The 25432-nt window shown below is 46.4% G+C and overlaps 1 protein-coding gene across 3 annotated transcripts in view; it reads left to right on the top strand.

Moving 5' to 3' along the window:
* The first annotated feature begins 5004 nt into the window (after positions 1–5004).
* Positions 5005–25432, top strand: part of FGF13 (fibroblast growth factor 13) — a 204088-nt gene continuing 183660 nt past the window's right edge. For 2 of the 3 annotated variants that reach the window (XM_015860419.3, XM_015860417.3), the window contains exon 1: positions 5005–5414. In XM_015860419.3, the coding sequence (XP_015715905.1) occupies positions 5366–5414 (49 nt within the window). In that variant the 5' untranslated portion in view covers positions 5005–5365. The remainder of the gene's footprint in view (positions 5415–25432) is intronic. The other variant, XM_085544562.1, reaches the window with a different exon arrangement.

Raw genomic sequence — 25432 nt, 5'->3', positions numbered from 1 at the left:
CTGCATTCCCTAGAGAGGAAACGAACCATTTGGCATTTTTGTGCATGGTCTGAACTTTGTGCATGGGTTTGCCTTCTTGCCAACTTAAAGGCTACAGAGGTGAAGGTAAGGAATGTGGCTGCGTATCTCATGGCTACATGTGTGCCTGCTGCAAGTGATGGCTGATCTCAGGGCTTCCTAAGCTCAGCAGTAGTGTGAAGAGGCTTAATATGAAACCATGCATCTATAAATTTACCTCTGACAGCACAGGGTCAGGAGCTCCATTTGTTTGACTGCCTGGTGCCTGAAGCCACACAATGCTGCAGGTGCTGGCTTTGCAGAGAAGTGATAGAAAGCACTCGGGGCCCTTTACTGCATTCTCCTATGGCAGCATTGCTACCTCATGTACCTATTTTCGTTAGCTGGGAGGAAAGCCCTGAGTTTTCATATAAGACCATTAAACCGCTACTCTGTGGGCTTTTTGAGAGTTGTAAGAGGAATTTGTTTGGGTTTATTTTGTTTCTACTTAAACACGAAAACTAATATCCTGCTCTGTTACTGAAATGTGTATCTACAAACTGTGAACAACCTGCTTAGTAGATGTACTAAGTTGCAAATGGAAAAGACCTTCAAGCTTGGTCTGTTTTAGACTTTCAGACTGAAAGACTTTGATCTCCAGGACTAAAGGCCTCCCACCAGCCTGGTGCTCCGTACAGCATTTGCTCTGCATTTCTCCAAACTCGATCAGCCAGCGGGTTGGTTACACAGCAATGTGGGATGTGCCATTTCCCAGGTGCTGAGCACATTCCTCAGCCTGGAGGAGCCATCCAAAGGGCCGGGGTCGCAGCGCAGAATGCTTGATGCCCATTAATTTTAATTGAAATGATTCATGGTAAATAGGTGAGAGATTCACCATGTGAGTATAATCATTATCCCTCACCACAAGTGTCTGCTTAGGGCTTCTCTGTTTATCAGACTGAATTATTTAGAGAAATTAAACTGCAATCTCCATACTATCCATTAGCTGGAACTCTATTTGCATAAAGCAGTTATGTTTTGGCAAACAAAAAGAGGAATATTCTGCACAGCAAGCTTTCTGCCAAAAAAGAGGTCCTCTGTGTAGCGTGTAAGACTGCATAGGAATAGGAGTGGTGAAAATAAGATAGGAACCAATAGACATCCATTAGAACAGGGATGTGCCTGCTAGAGAATGGGCTACATTGGCCTGATGTTTAGTACTTCTCTTGTATATAAATCCTGTTGGTTCTTTTGGTTAAAACACACAGCTGGCAGTGAGGAACTTTGCCCTTGAATTCCAGTTGCAATAGCAGCAGGCCTCTGTAGTGGGGATGTGTAATAGATTTATTTGGACCTGCTTTACAGACACCATTACCATGAAGTGGCAACAAAACTTCATCATTTACTTCTTTTACAGAAAGCAATAAATGGCTCTGGATGCCAGTATAAATTAAAAACATCATTTGAAATGAAGTACATGTATTTGTGAGACTCTGTCATGCCGGGAATCTTAAATTTAAGGTCTAATCCTGCTGCACCTGAATGCAGCATTTTACTTTGGATTTAACTGGGAACATACTAGAAACCATTATAACAAAGCTAATTTAATCTTGCTGGACTGCTTTAAAGGCATGAAGTAAAATTCCTGCTATTGAAAGCAGCAGAATCTGGACCTCCTACAACCCAGAGCGTTCAGAAAAGAGAAAAAATACTACTTAAGAATAAGGCAAAGAACCATGGGAACAAACACCCCTACCACAGCTTTGTGAGATCCAGAATCCCTCAGGGCCAGATGGCTCTAAAGGCATTTTACCAGAGCAGGAAAAGTGTCTGTGTGCCTTAAGGATGAGTTTTATGGGCAGATCATTCCGTTATTGGACATTAAAATGGTTATGTTGTACAAAGGCCCTTAGGATGTAGAGATTCAGACTGTAAATGATCCCCAACTTCTGGGGAGCTCAGCACAGCTCTGCATGTGCTGCTTTCAGAGAGCAGCCCTGAGCTGGGAGCACTCAGAGAGCCCAGACTTGACCTGCTGCTGCATCCCTCTGCTGAGAAAGCCTCGTGTTTCACTTCACACTTGGAGCTGTGAGACCGTGCTGTGCTTGGGGCAATCACGTTGTCCCATGGGTAGGAGAGTTCAGGCACCTTAAAAGGGCCTGTGCTTCCACTGTTGGTGCTGCACCTCTGGCTTCTTGCCACTCAGTTGAGATGACTCCATTACAATCTTAGGAGGAGCATGAAAGGTAATTAGAGACATTGAGTATATCTGGCTTTTAATCAGGCTCCCCCCACCAAAGACAGACTTGAATGTAAGCCTTCCCCAGCCACTCAGGTGCACAGCATGCATCAGACCTCTCCATATCAAACTTCACAAAACCCTCTTCCTCTGGGTATCTGATTTATTGGGAGGCCCAGAAACAGTTTCAAATTCAGAAGCCCAAGGAGTGCTATTAGCGTGGAATACAGTTAAGAGCCAGGGATGAGTATGTTTGTGCATCAGCTTAGCTGAGGTAGCAGCTTGTTGTATGAGTTCTGTCATCACAGCATCTGCGTGCTTCTCAGCTTCCAGTGTTTTGATTGTAAAGCAATGAGGTGATGCTTTTCCACTACCGTAGGTAGGAAAGAGATGTACAGAGATACTAAGCCCAGATTCATGATTAAATCTTTGTGAGTTGGCTACAGTTTTGCTGCAGAGCCAGACCAGTTGTCAGACCTCACATCCAGAGGTGCCCACAGCAAAGCACAGAACTGAGGAGGGAATCGGAAGACTTTCAAATGCTGTCCCCAAACACCTTCTCCACTGGAACACATGAGCCATCAAGGTAGCTCTAAAAGTAAAGGCTGAGCAAACTGCATCCAGGCTGCAATAAACCTTCACGCCAACCCCTGTACATTTTGCATGCACCGCACCATATTTTATTACTGATTTAATTGACACTTCTAAGCCTCACAGACCAGTGAGGGGAAAAACGAGCTCATTTCAGAGCAGCAGGGTGAGCTCGCTCTGCCCACCAGTGGGAACGTTTCCTCCACTCCTGCTGAGCTGTTACCTCCTTCCATGGCTTGATTTCAGTATATAGGCCTTGTCTGGTCAATTGAGAATGTACAGACCTTGGACCAGAAGTATGAACTGTCACTCCCATCACAGCACCTCTGAAAACCAGGGGCTGAGCAAACAGTACCGGAGAGCAGAAATCTCCTTTCTGGAACTCACAAAACAGAGTTCTGACATGCATTGCTTCGCAGCCTCTCCTTCCCCTCTTCCAGTTCTCCAGTCTCAGTGACCCAAGTTTATCTGGAAAGAAACAGCCAAGAGAAAGCTCAACTTGAAGCCCTCCTGCTCGGCCTTGGAGGCATTAAAGAAGCATCACAGAGAAGGCTTGAATAAAACAGCACTACGTTAGAAGCATAATATCATCAGAGGGCTCTTTGAGTATCTGCAAAGCCAGGACAACTCCACAGATCCAGGTACAGAGCAGACGTTGTGCTGCTGCAGACACAGAGGGCTGGAGGTGTGCTGCCCAAGGGCTCCGTTTTGTGCTTTGAGTATTAGGGAAAAGCCATCAGCGTAAGCATAAAAGCAGCAGTTTTGCTCCTGCCTCTTCAGCCTTAGCTCCCACAGCTCTGATTTCCGTGTTCACACCCTGACTCCGCCATCACACCTGGCCCAGCACCACCTGCAGGAGGTGATGTCGGAGCTGTGGGGCTCAGCATTGCCTTCCCCACGTGCTGCCCTGCGGGACGGCCGCACTGTGCTGGGGGTAGGGTCGGCCCCGTCGTAAGCCGATCTGCCCTCAGCTGTCCGCGGCGCTGTTGGCGGAGCGAAGGGAGGGTGAAAGGGAAAGAATTCGGCTCGTCTAAAAATAGCGGCCGAGCAGCCCTGTTGGTGCCGCAGCCCGGGCTGGAGACCCCTGCACGGGGCTGTACTTAAGGGAGGATCGCTTCTCCTGCCGTCGGGGCGGGGTGGGTAGGGAGAACACTGTCATGCCCTCCTCGTGCTGCCGCCCCACCGGCCTTGCTCGGCTCTGCCGAGTCTCCACGTTGGTTTCGCCACGTTGGAGCAGCTGGGGCACGTCAGGCTGCCCTGGGCATTTCTCCCTTCCCAGCACTTTATTTTGGGCGCTCCAAGGAGTTGCATCGGGTTTCCCCAGGCCGCTCTCCCCGCGGGGCAGAGGGTGCGAGATGTGGAGCCGTGCTCCTTCCCCCGACGACGACCTCGTTCCAAAGAAGCTTTGCCCCACCCTGCCGGAGAGAACGGGGCGGGGGGGAGGCCCTTTATTACCCGAAGCTTCGGCTGGCGTCGGGGGGTCTTTTGCTCCTTTCGGAGAGGAGCAGGGAGGAGAGCACCATCCGACAGAGCGGGTCCCCCTTCTCACTCCAGCTCACCCTCCCCCTCTGTCCCTCATCGCCCTCTCCTGGCTTTTCTGTCCCCATTGAACAGCAACAGGCTGTCGGGTCTGCGGCCCGAAGCCTCCCCGTGGTGGGATGGGGGTTTAGAGGGTCTTCCCAGTGGTGGGGGCCGGCTCTGTGTCACTCCTACCCCCCCGGCACTGGAGCACCGTCCCAGAGCTGGGGGGCAGAAAGGATGCGCCTTGTTCCCCCACCTACCCCACTGGGGGCTTGGGATGATAGATGGGGAGAGGGTGCTGGGAGCGGGGTTTTGGGGAGTGGGGGGCAGCTCAGGCTCCTTGCTGTAAACCTGCCGCCTGCAGTGCCGAACGCTCGCATCCTCCTCCTCCCATCCGCGGCTGCAGCTCTGCTGCTCCATCCCATTATTGTTAGGGGAGGATGCGAGCAAAAAACAAAACCCAACCAAAAAGCCAACACACACCCAAGCAAACCACCCAGGCGCTCCCCCCTCCCCCCCCTCGGCTCTCACACCCCCCCCTTTCGCTGATCGGTGGCACTCCCAGGACCGGCTGCGCTTCCTTGGCCCTGGGGAGGGGAGGCAGAGACGGAGAGAGGCGGGGGAGGAGGAGGAGGGGGCCGGGGCCAGGCAGTCACACACAGGGAAAATCGCTTTTGTCTCCGGCACGGCGAGCGGCGCAGGGGCTCGGTGCTGCGGCTGCCGGAGCCCCCCGCTCCGCTCAGCGCCCGCTCCGCTCCCGCAGCACCGCGGCGGCACCGCGCCGTGGAGCGGGCAGCTCTCCGCCTCTTCTCTTCCTATTATTATTGTCTTTTTCTTTTTTTTTCCTCCTCTCGCTGTCTCTCTCCCCACCTCCTTTTCCGTCCGTGTGATTTCTGCCTTTTCGGCGTACAGAGGATCCCCCCCTCCTGCACGCACGCTGCCCCCCGCCCGAGGTTTCTCTGGGTCCAGCCGGAATCCGCGAAGCTCCAGGGGATTTTCCCACCCAAGCTGGGGTCTATGAGTGGGAAGGTGATCAAGCCCAAAGAAGAGAAAGATGCTTCCAAGGGTAAGGCAGGCGCAGCCGCTCCGCTCCCCAGCATGTTCCCCGGCCCGACCGCGGACAGCCCGACCTTACCGCTGGGTGGGGGGCATCGCTTCGGCTGCAAGTCCGTACTTTGGGGGATCCCCCCACCCCCCCGGCTCGTGGCATGGATGAGGGAGCTGTGCCCGGTTTGCGGGGCGCTGAGTGGGGGGGCGGCCCGGCTCAATGCGGCACCAAAGTGCGTGTCCCCCCCCCCCCCCCCCCAATCCCTCCTCGCAAACCGAGCTGGGAGATCGCTATGGAGACGGGGGGCAAAGGCTGCATGCGGACCCCCCTCCTTTTAGCGGGGTGCCCCGTTCCAAGGTGGTGGTGGTGGGGGACACGCACAGGTGGCTCTGCCCCGCAGCCCCCGCGGCGCCGCAGCGCTCAGGGCCGTGGGATTGCGCTTTGGGGCAGTGCGTGTGTGCGGGGTTGGCATCCCAGGAGTAGTTTATTCCCCCGTGCGTTGGGAGGATGCGTGGCGATGTGGCTGTTGCTGCTGCTGGGACAGCCGGCCGAAGGGCACGCTCTTGGCGTGAGGGAAAACAGCAGTTCCTCACTTCTTTGCTTTATGAAAGGGAACACACTGCCGTCATTTACTTTCTTGCAGTCTGGGCAGCCAAACCCAAACGATCCATCCTTTTAGTTCTTCCTAGTTAATTTTATCTTTATAAAACACGACAAACTTCTGAGTTTCTTGATCCTGGAAGTTGGTGCTGAACACCTTTTGTACGCTTCTTTTTTAACCCCATCTTTCTCCTTCAGCAACGTGTTGTTGAGACCCTTGGCATCTTCACCAGATTTTTCCTTATTCAATTGCATTGAAATAGCAAAGCCCACCATGCAGATGCGTTGCGAAAATCTCCCATTTTCCAAATCTGTTTGTCTTTAAAGTTACTTTCTTTGATGTTGAGTAGCTGACGTCTTTGTGTTTGAAATTGCTCGTGTGCAGCCCTTTGACACTTGTGTTTCCAAACATGGGGGCAGTTGTATGTGCTGCTGCTGAGGCAATAAGGAGTGAGACGTGCAGGTGGTGATGGGAGGTGTGTATCCAGGACATGGATGTTCTCCTTTGAAAGCATCAAGAACTTTCTCTATCGCCACAGAGTAGAGACTTGCTTGAGATAGCACAAGAGGAATCCCATCTTGCATGATATGCAAGGTGATTTTAATACCTGCTGTGAACATGAGTTTTCAGAGCTGGGTTTGCACAATAGGCATTGAGCTTTGTTAGTGAGAGCAGAGTGGGCCTTCTTCCCTCGAGGAGCTTGGGCTGGGGCTGTGCATCTGTACATCTGCACAACTCAGAGGGCCACGCTCTGCCCTGAAACAAGGAGCTGCTTTCTGCTGGCTGTTGTATGGCATTTTCTACCACCTGCTTTTGGGTGGGTCTGTGTCAAGGAGCCTGATCGATGCAGAGCCCTGAGAGGCTGTGCATTTTGGTAGAAAACATCACTATGGTGCATGTAGTGACTCCTCACCCTGGATATTTTCAGTGGGATTATATCACACAGAGCCTGTGGTGGCTTTAGCGGGTTGTGCAGTGTAACAGAAGGTCCAAAACCTGCTTTTTAAAGGGATAGCTCTGGTGGTGCTTTTCTCTTAGACCTAACTTCATTCTGAGTCCTGCCTGGAAAATCCCATGAGGGCTGATCTGCTCCAAACTTGGCAGCTGTGAAAACTCCACACAGCCTTTGGGTTGATGTTCTGCAGCCAGTGATGCCCGCCTTCCCATGTAAGTTCCTTCTGAGCTGTAGAGCTGTTGTGTGAAGCTGCCCTGGGGGCCAGGGGTCTATCCCCAGATCTCCCCCCAGAAGCCTTTGTTTTGCAGTTGGAGAACAGTACATCCAGCGTACCCAAATGTTTGGGTATGTGTCAGCGTGTTATGTTTTGAATGCAGTTTTGTTAACCTCTTGTTTAGATGAGAAGCACAGGGCAGCAGGAGAATGTAGGGCACTGGCAAGTGAGCTGAGATGCTGCAGTCCTCTTTGGACTTCAGATCCAGGCCATAAAGAGCTTGTGCTGCCCAGCATTGCAGCCAAACTCTTTTCAGTGGCTGTTTTGCAATTTGTGTGGCTCCTCCAAGAAAAGCCAAGGGATGGCAGAGAGGATCTGAAACGAAATCTGAGGGATGGATTCATCTGCATTTGGCTTCCTTTTCGCCAGTTGGATTATGTGCTATAGTCTCCCTCAAGCAGGGCAGACACGGGCAGGTCCCTTCCAGACACTTTGCTGTCACTGCGAGGAAGTTGGGTGGCTCTGCCCAGAAGTCTGATAACCTCAGCTAGAAGCAGTGACAAAATACAGACTGTATTTCCTTCTCCAAAAAGGAGAATGGGAGGAGTATTTTCCAAGCTGATAGCTCTAATGTGAGAAAAGCCTATTGAAATAGTGACAGTAAGGGTGAAGACTTTGGAAATACAGGTACTGTTCTAATTTAGGGAGAAAACAAAGCGCTTAAAGAAATCACCTGGCAGGAAAAATAGAAGTCAGAATCTTGACATATCTATTACTGTTCTTCCTGGCTTTATGGGAGCGTAGTATAATGCAGCTTATGATTGAAAGGTCTGGAGAAAAGCTGACAAAAATAAAGAAGCTGATCTCAACAGTTATATTTCTACGGTACTGAATCATGGGAAAGCAACTTACTTGAGGGGCTGAAGAAGAGCAGCACGGAGGCAATGTGTAAGCTGACCACATCTTGGTCTGAGGCCACGGGATCAAAATTAGCAGCAAGTGCAGAGCGGCACAGGAAGGGGGGGAAGGGAGCACAGTGTTGGTGTGCTGACAGCTATGGTGGGAGGCTTGATCAGAAGTTTGGGTGTCAGTGCTTTAGCATCCCAGACCACAACCACCAACACCAAAACGACTGACAGCCCTTCACCAGCCACAGTCTGATGTATGAACCGGAGTCTCTCTGGGTTTGCCCTCTGCATCAGAACTTGTGTCGGTGTTGTAAGCGTTGAATGATGCTGAGGAATGAGTAGTTAAACTCAGTGCTGTTTTTTCTTTGCTTCCCATGATGAAGAAATCTCTGTGTCTCCTGTCTGAAGTCTGAGATTGCAGATCCCCTTTGAATAGATGCCTGCATCGCCCACTGGGAAGTGACAGCCAAAATCTGCAGTGAGACCCACCCCATCATGGATATTAACACTGTGGGTTACAATAGATACTCAGCTCTTGGCTGAGGTCCTGATCCATTCAAAATTCCCAGTGACACCAGTGGGAGTTCTCAGTGTCTGCCTGTGGCATTGCCTCTGATTAGTGGGTGGTTGTTAATGTGCCCATGCTTGGAATATTTACAGTAGCTACCTCCTGTTATGACTCATTATCTTTAACTGGTTTTGGTTCCCCAAACTACAGTAACTCACTGTAAAAGGTATCATCCTTCCCTCTAATTCCCCAGACGGTGTTCCCTGACATCTGTTGGTAAAACACCAGCAATTAGAAAATGGACACTGCTTTTGAGATGAGGAAGCCAGTGTGTTCCTGCCAATGCTTTCTAACTGATTTCAGTATTAGATGAAGAAATCCACAGTAAGGCAACCCTTTCAGGCACAAGATCCAAGCCTTGGGGTTTGTGATGTTGTCAGTTCTCATACAGCTGCCGCTCCATGGCAAACTGCTCGTCTGCTCCTAGAGGTAGTAATAGATAGCCATCTCTTTTTTTTTTGGTTTCTAGGGGATGATTTAATAACAGTTGCTTCTTGGTGGATATAAAATCCCATCTTCAAAGGAAGAACTCCCAGGCAGATGAAGGCTGGGTGATGCAGAGCTCTACGGGGCGTCACGGGGGGTTACATGGGGTGGATAGCAGCATCCACAGCAGATGCGTACAGATCTGTATGGCTCAGATTTCTGGCTTCCCTGGTCTGTGGCCACCCACAGGATGCTGGAGACTTGTCATTAAATGTATTTGTGCCATTTTAACTGTGATTTCCTGCAAGGCAATGGTCCTACCCCTACGCTTTGGGAATTCAGTGCTGTAGTGCAGCCTTGGGTCAAATTAGTGTTAATTTTCTTCTTCTGTTCCTCATTGTGTGTTATTGCTGTAGTGTACTGAGGGAAGGAGATGGCTCCAGAGCTGTCTGTATGAGCTGCTTCCTCAGGAGCAGAGATGTGGCAAATCCTGTTCCTCAGTCTCTTCCTGCAGGCAGCAAGCAGAGGCTGTCATAAAATCCTCTGTGCAAGCAAAACATATGTAAGTCTGGGAGGAAGACTTTCTCATCCTAAAGAACCCACGGCCAAGTATTTTCAGACCAGGATCTCTATGTGGGTTAATATATATTGGAGAGGAATTGCTCCTTTGATTGCCCTGAGATTAGAGGTGCATGTGATGCGTACAGTTTGGCTGCGGCTATGTTTAGGGATTCAGCAATTCCACATCTGTTTGGTGGGACTGAAGCTTTCCCTTTTAGCCGAGCCTGGCTTTAAGAGCCTCCCCAAGTGTTCTTCTTGCATCAGTTAAATCTGATGTCCTAAAAAGATGCCCTGCTGCTCCCAAACACTCACCTTGGTCAAGCTGTCATGAAATTAGGTACGTTAAGAAGACCAAAGTGAAATAACAAAAGGAGTGTGTTGGTTACTTTTTTTTCCCCGTTTTCTTTATTTCTGGTGGTGACACATGTGAAGGGCTTTGATTTCTTGCTCAATATTTGCATTGTTTTGCTGAGAGGAATGAAGCCGAAAACAATTTGAATTGCACCCTCAGGCAGGTAACAATTCAGTCCGTCTCACAAGGAGTGTAAAGCGAGACTGCTCTTCACTTAATTAGTTTTGTGAGAGCGGTGTGCAAGGTCAGTGCTAAAGGAGGGAAGGGCTGGCACGGGCTGAACGCTGCTTGCGTTGTCTGAATAATTAGAGCATCCTTCTGAGGTGGGAGGGAGCAGAGGGACTGAACTGAAGTGGGAAGAGGAGATGCTCCTGAAATAGCACCGGTCTGCGATGCATCATGCATGCGCTGCTCAAGATCAGCTAAATTCAAACCAGCGGTGGTTCATTACCTTTGATGCCGCCGTTGTGACTGCAGCTAAAATGAAGGTGTATTTATAGAGATTGCTCCATGGCCCAAGTAATCTCTGGGTGATTTTCAGCTGAGGCTCAGCGTAACTTTGTCAATTGCTTTAAGAATGAGCTGCTTAACCTGTACTTGGTGTTTCTGATAATGTGTTCTTTAAACTGTTGACTGCTTTAGGACAAATTTGGTTTGCTTTAGCGAGATCAGATCAAACTCACAAATCATGTAATGCTCATCTGATGTGAGTAGTCTGTGAGCGTTTGCTGGCTTTTGTAAAGCGACTGCTTCATCTGCATGGTCTGTAGTCACCAACACAGGGAATTCAGTGGCACTGTTGAACTGTCTCCACGTTTAATCTTAAACAGCGGAGGCTGGCAGAGGAGATGCTGACTTCTATCAGCAGTAGAGAAAGTATCTGTGGGATTGTCTCTCTAACCTTCCAGCTCCTCAGAACACTGTGCCAGAGGGGTGACCCAGGCTGGGTGGGCTCCCACCTACCTGTGTTGGATGGGGAGAAAAGGAGGTGGAAAAGCTTGTGGGATGAGGTGGTAAGACAAGGGAGACGGCTTACCAGGGCCTGTCACAAGCAAAGGACTTGGAAAGTTAATGCAACTTGTTGCCAATTAAAGTGGAGTTGGTGAGAAACAGTGAGGAAAGTATTTCTGACTTCTACAAAGTGAAGGGAAAAAGTGGAGGATGTCTTCTGCGTGAAAGAAGAAAGGTATAATGGAGAGAAAATGAGAGGGTCAGAAAGGAAATGAGAGGGATAGCAGAGAGCAGCTGTGAGTGCTCTCCATCCTGCTCTGCTCTCAATCATGCAGTGCTATGAAATAATGGGCATATTCTGTTCAGGTAGCTCAGGCTGGACTTCCCCATGTTGTCAGTGTGCTGTCAGTTCACTTACACAGGAAATGTTTGTTCTTTGGGTTCTGTTCCAGCTAGAAATTTCCATACACCTGTCTTTTCTGCTTGGTAGACGTATGCATTTCTTATGTTGCTCTAGCACTTGCAATCTGCCCCAGCTGTGCTCCAGCCCTGCCTTGAGAATGTTACATTTTGTAATTGTAATTACACACGGTGCTCCAAACTGCGGTCACTTATGCTTTGTTCCTCTGTGCGCTGCAGGAGGATGAGAAGCTCTGATGGAGCCAATTGCTGTTGCAAGCCAGCACCGCGTTTATGGGGTGAAGGGATGGAATACCTGTGCTGTGAAAGTCTCTTTCCCAGTGAAATAAAGCTGTGGTGGTGTTTGTGGGTTGTATTGGTGGCAATTACAGCTGTCGGTGTGTCTTACGGGAATCATAACTTGTAATAGTGTGAGAACGTGGCACAGAGCAGGTGCTCCCCCCACTGCAGATGTTGAAGCAGCGCTTCTGGTCTTAAGCAGGAGAAAGGTCTCTGCCACCCTCCTGATGCACACAGTCAGTGCAGGTTTCATTGCCACACGCTCTACTTATGTTCGCTTCTCATCTTGCGTACCGGTGACTGAATGTTCAGAGCCTGCCAAAAATAGCTAGCTGTTTTCAGGTGATCGGCCAAGGAGAACTAGAGGGACTTCGCTTTGCTGCTGCTCTTCTCCATTTTTTTTCCTATGACCTCTGTTTGCTTCCCAAAGAAAAAACCAAAAAACAAAAGGACTTTTGGAAGTCAGTGAGAGGGGATTAAAAAGTGAACAAAGTCCAGGGGAATTAAGTAGCAAATCTCTTGTTCACCTAACAGGAAGGCTACAGCAGCAAGAAGACTAAAGCCAGTCTCAGAAGCTCAGATTTCATGGATGGGGTATAACCCATCCCTGGGATCCCTGCTGTCCTGGGGGCAATAAGGCATAAATCTGTTTTTGGCATTTTAATGGTTGAGCATGTTTGTTATTTGCCTGTTGTACTTTCAGGCTTGTAGTAGTTGGTCACTGGGAAGCTGCATCCTTCTCTTCCCTTGGCTGGAGGGGGTTTCTTGCAAAATAACAGTGAATAGACCAGCTTTCCAGCTTTGTTTTGTAAGTGTATCTCAGGGATGAATTTCTCTCAAATGGTTTCTGTTGCACTAGGAGTAACAGGCTGGCTGAAATAAAAGGCTTTTCACACAGGGTATCCCAGTAGTAGGAGGTGGAGAGGAGTAAAGCTCTGTGGGTGCTCATGCAGGAACTCGTAGACAAGCAGAAAGGAAAGAACAGTGTAGAAGATGGGAGGAACATAAAAATGTACTTTCTTCTTGTAGTGCAATGAGGGGATATTCCTGTTTAGGATGCTTAAATTACATGGCAGCAGTGAGTGCAAAGGAAAGCAGAATTATGCCAAGATGTGAAAATTGTCCGGGACTGTTTCACAAGAATATTCAGAAGTGCTGAACTGATTTCTTTCTGGTCAATGTTAGGGATAGATTTTAGAATATAACACTTGCTTCAGTTTCTTTTGTCAGTCAGTGGGTGCGGAGGACAGCAAGAAGATGAGAAGCCCAGCAGGGAGGTTTTGTATAGGTGCCTTTTGGACTGAAGGAGCATTGTTTTTATTTCAGTGCACACTGTAAGGTGAAGGATGAACTTAGAATTGCTTTGGGATTTGCAGGAAGGATAGGACACGGGGATGAGAATGCAAAGGGGAGAAGGTGTGATGGAGTGGCAGGAGAAAGCAAATCCTGCGAAACATTGAATGTCAGAAAATTAGCTTATAAAAGGCTCTGGGGAGCACGAGGAAGCTGAAAAATGTAATGGAAGAGGGGTTATTATGGGTATAATTTATCACTGTTTCCAGGACTGTAATAATAGCCCAGCTATGTATTTTTTTTTCCCACTGTAGGGTATGGATTTGTGAAGACTGCAAAAGAGGTGATGCTTTGGAAAGGGTTTCGGTGAAACTGGGGTTGGGAGATGAGGTCGGCAGTGATACAGAGATGGAGACCGGGAGGCACAAGTAGGAAAAGTGCCTTATGAATCTATTGCAGTTCCAGGGCTTTTCATAATAGGGCAAAAAGTCCTCATTATTGCTGTTAGCAAAAGCATTTGCCCTGCTGAAGCAGCTGTGCATATCGAGCAGATAAATACCGTTGTATGTAGGGTTAATGCACCAAGTTGCTTGCCTCGCTTTTTATCAGAGGGGTGTTTTGCAGATTGTCAGAAGAGCATCTAGACTGGAAAGTGGCAAGGAAAGCCTTGGGCTCCTGGTCTGTGCTGACAGAACCAGCTTTAGAGGTCTAAAACATTCAAAAAATCAAAGCAATAGTCATTTTAAAAACCAAGAGAGATCCAGCTGTTATGCGGAATGATCCACTCAGACAAAGCTTGTCGATCCAAAAAAACCCAGTGTCTTCTAGTGTGATTTTTTTTTTCACCTCTTCAGTGCACTAAAGGGGAATTACCCTTCTGGTGTCTAAAATCTGTGCCTCGTGTTTATCAGTTCAAATGTCCTACCACGAAGCTTCTTGTTTAAGTGAAGTCTTCAAATCACACTCCTTCTATGATTGCGAGCCTGGCTCTCTATTTACCATTTAAAATAAGTCAACAGATCTCAGCTGGACCTGCACCATGTTGAGACAAGTGCTGACCCTAATGCCCCGGCCCAAGGAAGCTGGCATGTTTCATTAGTCCCAGCCAGACCTGAGGCTCACAGAAGTGAAATCTGGAGGTGCACCTTGCATTTTGCAATGGGGACAGAGGATGAGTGCATTCATTGGTGTGTTGTAGGCAGTGTGTAGCCTGGTGCATGTTTTTCCATTGAATTTGCAGAGTTCTAGCAGACTTGATTATCAGATGTGATTGCTTGGGATTTGGCTGCCAAATCTTGACTTCACTGATAAAAGCAATTTGAAAGAGAACTTTGGCATTTGAGTTTTGTAATGACATAAACAGGGTTCTCTTCTGTAGTATTATTGAAGGAAAAGAATCCTGGAGAGTGCTGTCTCTGGAACTCTGAGCAACAACACCAGGCTGTGCTTTTATACCAGGCACACAGTTTTGACAGCCTAAAACACCTGGGAAAAAAACCAAACCCATTGTCACCCTGTCATGTGAGGTGCTGAGCAGCTCTGCTTTTCATTTACCTGAAACCACTTAGCGCTCAGGTTTGGGCCCTGTATCAGTAAGCATCGTATTTCCTGTCATGTCACAGTCTCACTATCACCAATTCTTACATTAAACGTATTTCAGAAAGAGACTGTATGAGAGAGATGGAAGAAGTGACAAAAGGCTTAGCACGCTTCCATCCCACTCATTGAAACCTGTGTGAGCGAGCTGCCCGTCAAGGTGGGGCCTCCATCACTGGGAGGAGATTACAGTGAATTACTTCTCCTTTGTAAAATGATTACCCTTGGAACAAAATATTTACCCTGTTCTTTTATGCGTCTTCTTTTAAAGCCTCTTTGCTAGGATCTATGCATAGGGCACGCATATGAGCCCTGCAGGTGGGAGGCGGAGAGCTGATCTCTGTTTATTTAGGTGACACCTTATGAAGAACAGCACTTGATCCAGCAGTGTCCTGTCAGGTTAGATTGAAGTGCAGTTTGTGCTGCTCAGTCTTGGTCTTGCTGAGTAATATCCTCAGTAGGAGCGTGACATGCTCAGCATTTCATGGTGCTGACCGCTGTGGTGCTGAATGAAGGATGAGTATTTCAAACGAGGAGTCCCTTTTTTTTTTCCCCTTCAGAAAGTGTAGTGCCATTGTGTTGAATTGATGTTGTGCTTTAAAATAAGCCTGGAGAGAGCTAGAACAAGCTATGTTTTGTTAAGAAGCTTGATGTTGCGGTGTGGAATTTGTGTGTAAGACAGATTGCTGTGATAGTTCCCATGATCTTAATACAGAGTGAAGTATGTAAGACAAATACATCTTGCTCCTGAGACTTGATGTCAGCAGAAAATGGTGAATAAAAAGTAGCAGAAACCTGTGTTTAGTTTGTATCTTCAAAGGTGGTCTGGAAGATGTGTAGACAGAGCATGGTATGAAATCTTGCAAGGTGTGATCCTGCGTGGCCTCGGGCAGAGTTGCTGCTTCTTTGCATCTCTCTTAGTTCCACTGTATAATGGTAGTTTGTGCTTCAGAATTTGCCTTTGGGATTTATGGCACCAAAAGCCAATCGGTCTCCTTCGTTCTCTTCCGTGTTTACTTTTACCTTAATTATGTTTTACCTTCATTGCAAGCATAAGGTTTGACTCCAAAGGTCTTGAAAGATGGTTAGCAGCTTGATATCTGTGGTGGGAATGGAGTCTTTAACAGACAGTGGTGTCAAATTTTGACCATCTCATACCTCCATGAGTTATGGATCTGTTGGTCCCACGTGCATTCTCTAATTGGTGTTCAGATTTGCAATAATGCTACGGGTGTCTTTCTGTTTTACCACGTAGAGAGAATGGCTTGTGCTTTATAAATTGAAGCTAATGCTTCTTTGATTAGTATAAGTTTATTACCAGATAAACAGTATCTTTGTATGAAACGTGACTGCGCTTGTAGGCTTCATACCCTGGCTGCCCTGATATGACACATCAGTGGGTTGGCTGCTGATTAGGCCCAGCTAATGCAGCATCTCAGAGCACCAGGCAGTTGAAAGCTTACAATTAAAGTGTGGGATGAAACCAGATCTGCCTTTGTTTTGAACTTTTAAGTCTCACAGCATCGAAGCAGGCTGCCCTATTCTGCCCAGCATTATTTTCCAAGATGTAATTATTCCTTGCTCACTGACTTGAGTAAATCAATTAAAACTCCGTGCGTGTAACAAGGCTTTGACGTAAACTAATTGATCAGGACGTGCAGGCTTATGAGAAAGGTGTGGGACAGGTTTTAAAGCAGAAGACTGAAACATTACAAAGTGCTTTTTTGAGGTGGGGTGGTGGTAGCCAAGTTCCCACCTTCTGTACTTGATGGGCTGTTTGCTGGGTGCAGTGGTGCTCAGTGCCCCTTTGCTTTCTTGGGTTAGTCTCTTTACAGCCTGTCCTGCAGGAATTGGGCCTTGCTTTGATTCTCTTTCCATCATCTTGAAGTTTCAGGGTATGTGTGAAGGGTATATCAAACCACAAAGACTTGTGGTTGCCCACCTCTTTGAGTAGGCTGATATGGTTTGCTAATTCTTTCCTACACCTTGGATACCTCTAGAAATAAATTATTCCCCCCCCCAACCCCCAGTTTTGTGCTTCTGTGGGATGTTATCCACAAGTTGAGATAGGATTACAAACTCGTAAATCCTCTGGGTGCTCTTGGAAGGGCCTCATAAATCATAAGGACCTTCTTCTGATCAGCCAGAAAGCACTGGAGAGGAAAGCAAAATGGGGACGGGCACAGTGCCAGGAGGAGAGGCAGGAAAATTGGCCTGTGGTGAGGACCAGCCTTCCAGTTCATCACTCCATCGTATTTTTAGCATTATAATCACTTCCCAACCTTGCTCTTCCTTCCCAGGAAAATAACGTTTTTGCTCAAGTTGCATGCAAACTATTGGGGATTGATGAGTTGAGTTGCCTGTGATCCTGAATTCAGAACGATTGCTGGCTGCAAGCATTTTCCTGCCAGGCCTGGAGAAATAGCTGATAAAAAGCAGCACTGCCAAATCTTATTTTTAGCTTCTGTCCTGTCGGGATTTATTTATTTATTTATTTATTTATCTATTTATTTATTTATTTTCCCTGCTCTTGGTGTGTCTGTTTGGGGTTTTTTAGATGTGGAGTGTTCTTGTCAGGGTGTTCAGAACAGCATGCTGCTGTTTTGGCTGTTACCTGATGGTCCAAACCGGCTGGCGTGGTACCTCACAGCTGATGTATCTGTGCTGTTGATGGGTGTGCCACGCTGCTCTTGTTGCAAGGCAACTTGTATAATAAGTGCACCGCCTTGGGCAGAATTAATTTCTTGGTATTGATGCAGTTATCACATTTCTCTCTTTCACCTCCTTGCAGATATTGCTGTTGTCGCATTCGCTTCATTTTTATTGTCCTGGATGAAGGCACTTGATGCAATTTGGTGGCATATAGATGTGCAGGATGGCCTTGGTAGGCACATCCCATGGCTCAGCATGGCACCAACCAACCCACTGGGATGTTTCCACTTGGTTTGGTGCTGTTGTTCATAGTGTGCCTTCTCTGTTTGAGGATGCACTTTCCAAGCAAAAGCTCTCTGTAGCACTCTACGCAAGGCACTATTTATTTATTGAATGTGTCCAGGCAACTTTATTTTTCTTTGCTTCTTTTCACATTTTTCCACTTGCTTCCTGGCTTTATTCTTGCTCTGGGCAAGACTTGCCTTCAGACAGACATGTGAAATTGATGAAAATCCTGTGTCCAGGGTGCGGACCAAGCTCTCTTGTCTTTGCTTCTGCTGCTATTAGAGCCTTCCTCCATCTCTTCTAGCCCCTTCCCTCTTAGTACTGACAGCTGAATTGGAAACCAACTGCAGTTTTGCTCTCGCAGTATTTTGCCTGAGGTACTAACAATAGGCTAAAACTGACTCGGATCGTGATTTTAATTGGTTTGATTTTTGCCATTGGCTTTAAAAAAAAAAAAGAGCTATTTCAGTCCTTCCTCATCCTTGGTCAATTTTATTAATCCATCTGTGGTTTTTAAAATCTCCCAGACTTTCAGCACAGAAAGGGAAATCTTTGAATGAGGCTTACTCTGAAATGCTGATGCCCTGGTGGTACCTCATGGTATTTGGTGGTCTTTCAGGGTATTTGGTTTCCAATGAGCAACAACCTTCCATGTAGAAAACTGCCAATTTGGAGGGATGTGATACCTATTGATCACTGTAAGGAATTTTTCATATGAGGCAGGAGGCATTTAAATGCCATTTTTTTAAGCTTCTGGTTCTTCTGCTTTTGATGTGTCTCTTTGGTCTGCTTGTGTTTGCTTCTATGGTGGATTGTTGGCGCCTGTAACCACAAAGCTGAGTGACGACACGTGTCCGTGCTGTTTTGCTTGGGGATGAGAGTACTCAGTTTAATTTTTAATGCTTCGATTCTTTGGCAACCACCAGAGGTGTTGAAACTACTCACTCATGCAAAAAAATATAAATGATGTATGTGTGCAGGTTGGGTGCCTGAAGGCATTTATACAGGTGTAACTTAAGGCACATGGTTTCCAGATACTGGGCTCCTTATATACACATCTATACAGGGAAAGGACAGACAGCCCTTTCTGCGGGTCCCTGCTGGCGTTCTTCATCCCATTGCCACCTCCTGCCATCCCAGCTGTACATCACTGTTCTCTTGGTTGGACTGGCATAACCAATTAGAGATAATCTCGATAGTAGAATAGGGGATCATGAAGAACAAGTATGCAGACAGCTCTGTCTTTCTGCCCTTAGTGTCCACTTGTGTGCATGCTTTGGTGCATGCTTGATGGCTTGAATGCTTACAGGCTTGTCTAGTTTGAAGTGCAGCAGTGTAAGCCTGTATGAGATGTTAAAGTGACAGATGCAATTTGGGTTGACTTGAAGTTTTATGCCTTTTGTTTCCATGAGGCATATCTGTTTGGCTGATGTAGTTGCTGTCTGCATTTCTGAACAGTTTCTCACTGAGATCTTTAGTTGTGTGTTCTTTGTATGAAAGCTGAGTTCGTTTCTAGGGGAGTTAATCAGTCAGTGACTTACAGAGCTCAGGTTTTGCTGTCTGATGGCAGTTGTGTGGTAGAACTTGGATTTTCAGTATTTTCTGCCTTGTTTGATGGAGATACTTACTGGAAGACATTTCCTTGCAAGTAGATAAATGAAGTTCTCTGCATCTCTTTGGCATGGAAAGCTCTCATTCTTAATATTCTTAATCCAAATCGAAATGCTGCTTCTAGGAAGAGCTGCGGAGACAGCCAGCAGCACACAGGTGGCACAGTGAGATGACTTATTTCTCTCTTATCTAAAGTAGTAGTAATAATAATTAAAACCCCTATGAAACGCTATATAACCTAGAAGAAATGACATGTAAAAGAATGCTTATCCCAAACCCTTTGCCTCTATGTGTTACGTGATGGAGTTTATTCCTGCAGTTGTGAGGCTGCTGATTGTTGTCTTCTAAACCATTAAGTCCTTTCTCGGTGTAATACACATAATGTGCGAAAGCTTTCCTTAATTGAATGGTAGATATTAAATATTTCATATTTTAGGGATTTCTTGTTTGCTTCATGCATGTGGGCTCTACCAAAGTGCTTTCACTCTTGAAAGTGGATCCCCAAAAGACCAGATTTTCCAGGCTGCTTAGTTAAGTAAATTCTTCTCATTATTAATAATGCTTTCACAACCTGGTGCCTCTCATTTCAGTGGAAAAAAAAACTAAGATTAAATGGCCATGTGTGTCCTTGGACTCATAGTGGTGGTTATGCAAGGAAATCTATCCAGTTGCCACTCTTAACTGTTCAGTTTTGTGTGTGTTCATGTAGCAGCGTTGCTATCAAATAGTGGGATAGCAATGGAAGTTCTTAACCAGATGAGGGCTGGCTGAGCACCAGGCAGGGAGGCAGTCTCAGAAGCAAGAAGTTGGAGGAGTTTTAATGCCTTTGGATGGGCAGCACAGGCTCAGCATTATACGGTTATTGCTCTTGCCATTGACTTTTTAGTCACCTGAAAACACTTTGAGGCATCTTTCAAAATAGCATCTCACTGTCCCTGAACGTGCCTGGAAGAAGTTAGTTGTTCCACATTCCTAACAAGAGCTGAAAATGGTTTTTCTGTTGTTGCAGTGGCAGACTGCACAGAAACACCTCTGTGATGGAGCTGCTTAGTGACCACTCCGTGTGTGTATGTGTGTGTGGTTATTGGATGTCTCTTGTGTGTATGTGTGCTGTGCTTCTGACTGTTACGTGGCAGCAACGAAAGCAAACAGAGGGAAAGAGCACAACGCAGGATGAGCAACTCCTCAGCAAACGCCTGTGCGTTGTTAAATGACAGCAGTGAAACAGAAAATAGAGAAAGACCAAGAGCCAGGAGATAATACTCACCCTTGGCTTCTTTTCCTAAGTAACTTTCTTCTTGCAATAAAATGGCCACTTCCACATTTGTTGCTTTATAGCACACTGAAGGATGATCATGCTGGGAAAGGTCTGCACGTGCACAGCCCACGGGATGCCCTCTGAAATACCCCTTAGAGAGGGGAGGGGAAGCAGCTGCAATGCACAGTGTGATGCCATGTTCACGGCTCCACCTGTGGCTCGGCTGGCACATCTGCATGGCAGGAGCCCTGAGGGCTGTGTCAGTCTCTGCTGCTGCATCCCATGGTGTAGCAGCTCTTCATCCAGCTCAAACACAGAGCTCCTATTCCAACAGGAGTTGGCACTTGCCTGCAGCATTCTGCAGCATTGTGTGGTGCAGTGCCACCCCTAAAGGTGCCAGGAAAGCAAAGCAGCACAGGTACTGTTTATCTTATTAGAGCGGTATAGGCTTTTCAGTAGTATGTTGATCCTTGCTGCTCTATGGGGTCTCCCTGTGTCTGTGGTGCTCTGTGATGGGAGCACCAATGGTTTCCTGTCCTGGATGTAACGTGCTGTTCCTGATCCTTTAAACACTCAAGAAAATAAAAAGAGGCTTTGGGGAAGCAGCTCCCATGCTCTGAGACAGGCATCTGGCACCTGGTAAGGAAGGGAAGCGATGCCTTGGAGGAATGCCTCCTGCCATTCAGTGCTTCACAGGTCCCATATCAGAAGTGCTTTAAAATTAATCCAGAGCTAACTCTGCAGGCAGGCAGCTGTGCTGTGTATTGGCTTCCAGGTGGATTTGCACACTCCAGCTGATCCTAGGACATTCCTCTGGAATTTCTGAAGGATTTTCATGCTGTCTGGCTTCAGACCTCGTGATGAGAGGCTGTGAGTGTCCCTGGCTGTCAGAAGAGCTCAAATTACCCAGGTCCTGCATGTAGCCCTTTGGACCTTACGGAGGTCCTCAGCTCCTTAAACACATCTGGAGGTGTTCGTGCCCTTGGTGTCTGGGTACTTTTGGGACCTGCTCCTGACCCTTTCCCTCAGCTCCTACCCCCTCACTTCCCTTTCTACTCCACAGCTGCCAACATCAAATCTCTACCTGCAGTACCCTCCTTGCCTCCACAGGTGCAAACTGTTCTTTCCTTTAAGTTGCCTGATTGAATAACGTAATTAGGTTAATTAAGAGCAATTGTCTCAACCTGCTTTTAGCTTGGAGTTTGCTCTGTGAGATCTGGTGAGAGGATTTTTGTGTCAAAGGCTTGGCCAATGTTTCCCAGTAAATCAGCCAAATGACACAGCCCTTTTCTTTCAGTCCTTAAACCAGCATGGCTGTAGCAGATCTCCAGGCAGGCATTAATTTATTTGTGTGCAGAACAGGCCCATGAGTGACGCAATCCAGCGATTTTCATTTAATTTCTTACAATTACGTTGGCTAATTGGAACTTTTAAGAGAGCTTTTAGTTGTTACAGATAGGCAGGTGTCTCACTGTTTGTCTGTAGACTTGCATTGTAACGACTTCAATCATCAGCCCATGATGGCTATGTGTTAATTACTCCTTTTGTGAGTTGAGGCTGGCAAATGAGTCTTCATCAGGCAACTGATGAGTACATCTGTGACTTTGTAATTTAAAAGTAAGGTTAATAAGGCCAGGTCCTGGTGGGAATCAACTGGTGGTCTCTACTGTGAAGGTAATGAGCCTGGCTTTCCAGTTCACATGCCTCTATTTTTAAAGATTGGCTAAATTAGTAAGCAGAAGCAGATGTGAAGGATATCATCCACTGGGTAGATGTGGCTTGCATCTCTGTAGAATAACCAGATCATGCTTCTTCAGAGATACAGGTACGTACCTTCTGGAATGAAATATTAATAATTAAATATCTGTTCCACATGGTGCTGGTGTTGCAGGGTACCTCCTGCAATCATCATGCTGGTGTTTCATCAGACACATCTTGTTTTTGCTGCTACTCTGTTACAACTTATGGTTTATTCCAGTGGGTTTGTTTGGTACCTGAGCCATGTGTGCAGCTGTGAGTGGCTGGGAGGCACCTGTCCAACCCATGGAAATCAGCAATCATTCATATTCTTGTTCCCTTTTCCTTCTTAGAGCTATTAAAATAGTATCTGTTTCATAGTGGATCGTGTGTGACTGTGTTATATAGTTAAAAACGAACCAAAATAATGTAAACCTTGGTGTGATCAGTGAAATGCAGCTGAGTAGAACAGAACAAACCCCTTTCAACCCCCAAAATTGCCTTATCTAGCTTACCCTCCATGGAAACTGGGCTACACCTTGGCACTGACACCTGCATTCAGAATCTTTCTTGCACAGGAGTTTACCTGCCCTTATTAAGAAGGCTGTGCTTCATGGTAAGATTTGTGTTTTAAACCTTTATCTAAGAACAACCCCTGCATTTTCTTAGGCACTGCTGGTGATCCTAAAGGCAGGATGGGGATGGTGCTCAGAGATGCTTCCCTGCAGCACAGGGATTGAAAGACTGGCTGAAGCTGAGCCTGAGATGGATGCTTCTACCTCCCTTTGCCATCTGTGGCTCTTGCTTTAAAATCCAAGAGGTGAAACTGGAGTCAAATGTTTATTTTTAGTGCAGAAAATCGTATTTTCCTGAAACGTGTAGCTTTCCTGTTAATGTAAATTGTAGACGCTCGCTAACAGCTATAAATACTAAATACTACTCTTGCAGTTACAAGGCAGTATTAGTATATAATTTTAATCAGATTTGTTATAGAATGTTGATAAAAATGAGCAGGATTTTAAAATTAAGTGGCATCTCTTTACTGTACATTATGCTGCGTGCAGGATGTGTTCTAGACTAGATTACGTGTGGATGGTTTTGTGCTCTAAGCGAGATGTAATCAGGCAGAAGAAGTCTTAAATATAATAAAGCAAAATTGATTCGTTACATTACATTCATGTTCAGAATCAGGTGTAGACTCTCAAAATACATTCCAGGCAGAAGATGACTTGCAGAGTGATGGATGATGGGGGAAACAACTGGGATATTAGTTCTATGTCTAGGAAGGTATTCTCTTAACAATGCATTTAAGGAGTATGCTTGTATATATACAAAAGAATATCTGTAAACCTATTGGCTCTAGTAGTATAACTTGATTTGCCCTGTCACTGCTTATCATTCCAGTTGTTTGCCTCTGTTAATGGTCTGTGAGCCTTTTTTGGTAGGGTCCCTATTACCAAAAGATGGGCTGATGGGCTGTACAGAGTGACCATGCGACTTTGCTATAACATCTTCATATGAAAGTCACCAAATGTATAAGACTGACGTGTCAGATCAAACAGTATGAATGAACACTTCTTTGCGTGGAGAAGTATGCAGGGTTAATAGTTTAGGCAGTTTTTATGTACGCCCATGGGTTATTAGATTCTGGTGCTTAGCAGAATTATAAAGCTTAGCAAGCGGTTCCTCTGAAGACAGAGGACTTAAGGATGAGGTGATGAAACAGACCTCAGAAGGGAAAATACTTTTGATACTATCAGTGTGTTGTTGCAAAGCACTCCAGTAGCGCAGGATGCAGTGCAGACCCCTCTTTGAAATGATACTGTCTTTAAAATTGGAGGATGGGGAGGTTTATAATTTTCTAGAAGCCTATTTGTTGCAATGAATGAACAAGCACAGGGAAACTGGCTGGCAGATGTTCACCAGTGATGTCCTGAGCAGCTGCTTTTGTTAGGAGGAAGCTGCCTTTCATCATACCTAGCCCAAAATGCAGCAGTCTGGTGTTAACAAGAAGCATATAAGGGTGCAAAAGTGTCTGAAGTTATTTACATAAATAATATGAAATGGAAAAAAAGCCCCACAAACTGTAAATGCACCCCAGTAGCAGTTTGCCTTCATAGTTGAACTTATGGCTACCTTGGCAGCTCGTGCTGTTGAACATTGATTGTAGCAGCAATTCTTACCAGATGCAAGGTGAAGTGTAAGTCCTTAGGCTTTTAGTTGTGTGGTGGCAGTGAGTTAGTTTCAATCCTTGCATCATATTCTGCAACTTTTTCAGGAATTGTCACTTTGTAAAGGAAAAGGACTGATACCTTCAGGTGGGGTTTTGTCCACCTCTTACATTCAGAGCTTAGTGATGTGATCATGTCCCTGAATCAGCACACCTTGGCAAATGGACAGGATACAGGGGGGAACTGGGAAAATACTGCAGGGTAGAGCATTGTGTAGACTCCGTAGGGTAGAAGTGCTGGGAGGGGAAGGTTGTTAGGTGCTAAGAATGTGGTCATCACTTCTGCTATATGCAGAATTTGGTGGCTGTGCATTGTTTAACTAGATAAAATGCTCTAATCCTACTTAAGTCTGTTACAGAGCTCTTATGCTGACTTTGATGAGGTTGAGGCTTGTTTCGTTGATTGGAGCATGTGTATGCAGAGAAGGAATGGGGAATTTTAGGAGAGTATGTTTTGAACTGGAAAGTGAGTGTGCAGGCACTTCCGTATGAGGGGAGAAATGTACTCTTTGCTACTGAGGGACAGGAACTCATCCTTTGTGCCTTTATACTTCAGCTGTAGCTCAGCTGAGGAAAAGCTGAATGTGGGCATCTTCCAGGTACATCATGATATGGATACCAAGGATGGCCCAGAATGGTCTGACCCAGCATGGCCATTGTACTGAAGGAAAGCATCTTAGAGAAGAAATCCCTTGCATGTATAAACAGTCTTCTACAAGTCCGAGCATATGTGGTGGGCAGTGACATGGTCATTTTAGCTTCTGCACTAAAAGGTGTTTCTAACAGCCGTTTTTGCTTTAAAAAGAGGGGGGTGGGGGGGAACCAACCACAAAAAGAATCATCAAAGAAGCCAACTTGTTCTTTAACTGGAGAGAAGCTGCATATATCATCGTTTGATGGAACGTGAACCATCTCTGTACAAGGATGAAGGGGGGAATTCCAGTGAAGACCTCAAGGACAAAATGCTTCACTGTGCCCATACCCCAGTCTTCCTGTTACACAGCTTTCAGCATGTATAACCTACACATATAACGAGTGAGTTACTCACTTCCATGTCTGATGAGAATCAAAGCAATGTGCACCTTCCTTTTGTTATGGCTATGCACATAGCATGTCTCTCAAATGGCTGAACAAATAAA

Source organism: Coturnix japonica, chromosome 4 (assembly GCF_054131305.1).
Source record: "Coturnix japonica strain WE chromosome 4, WE-NBRP24, whole genome shotgun sequence".
Lineage (NCBI taxonomy): Eukaryota > Metazoa > Chordata > Aves > Galliformes > Phasianidae > Coturnix > Coturnix japonica.
This window is presented reverse-complemented; position numbering and strand designations above follow the sequence as displayed.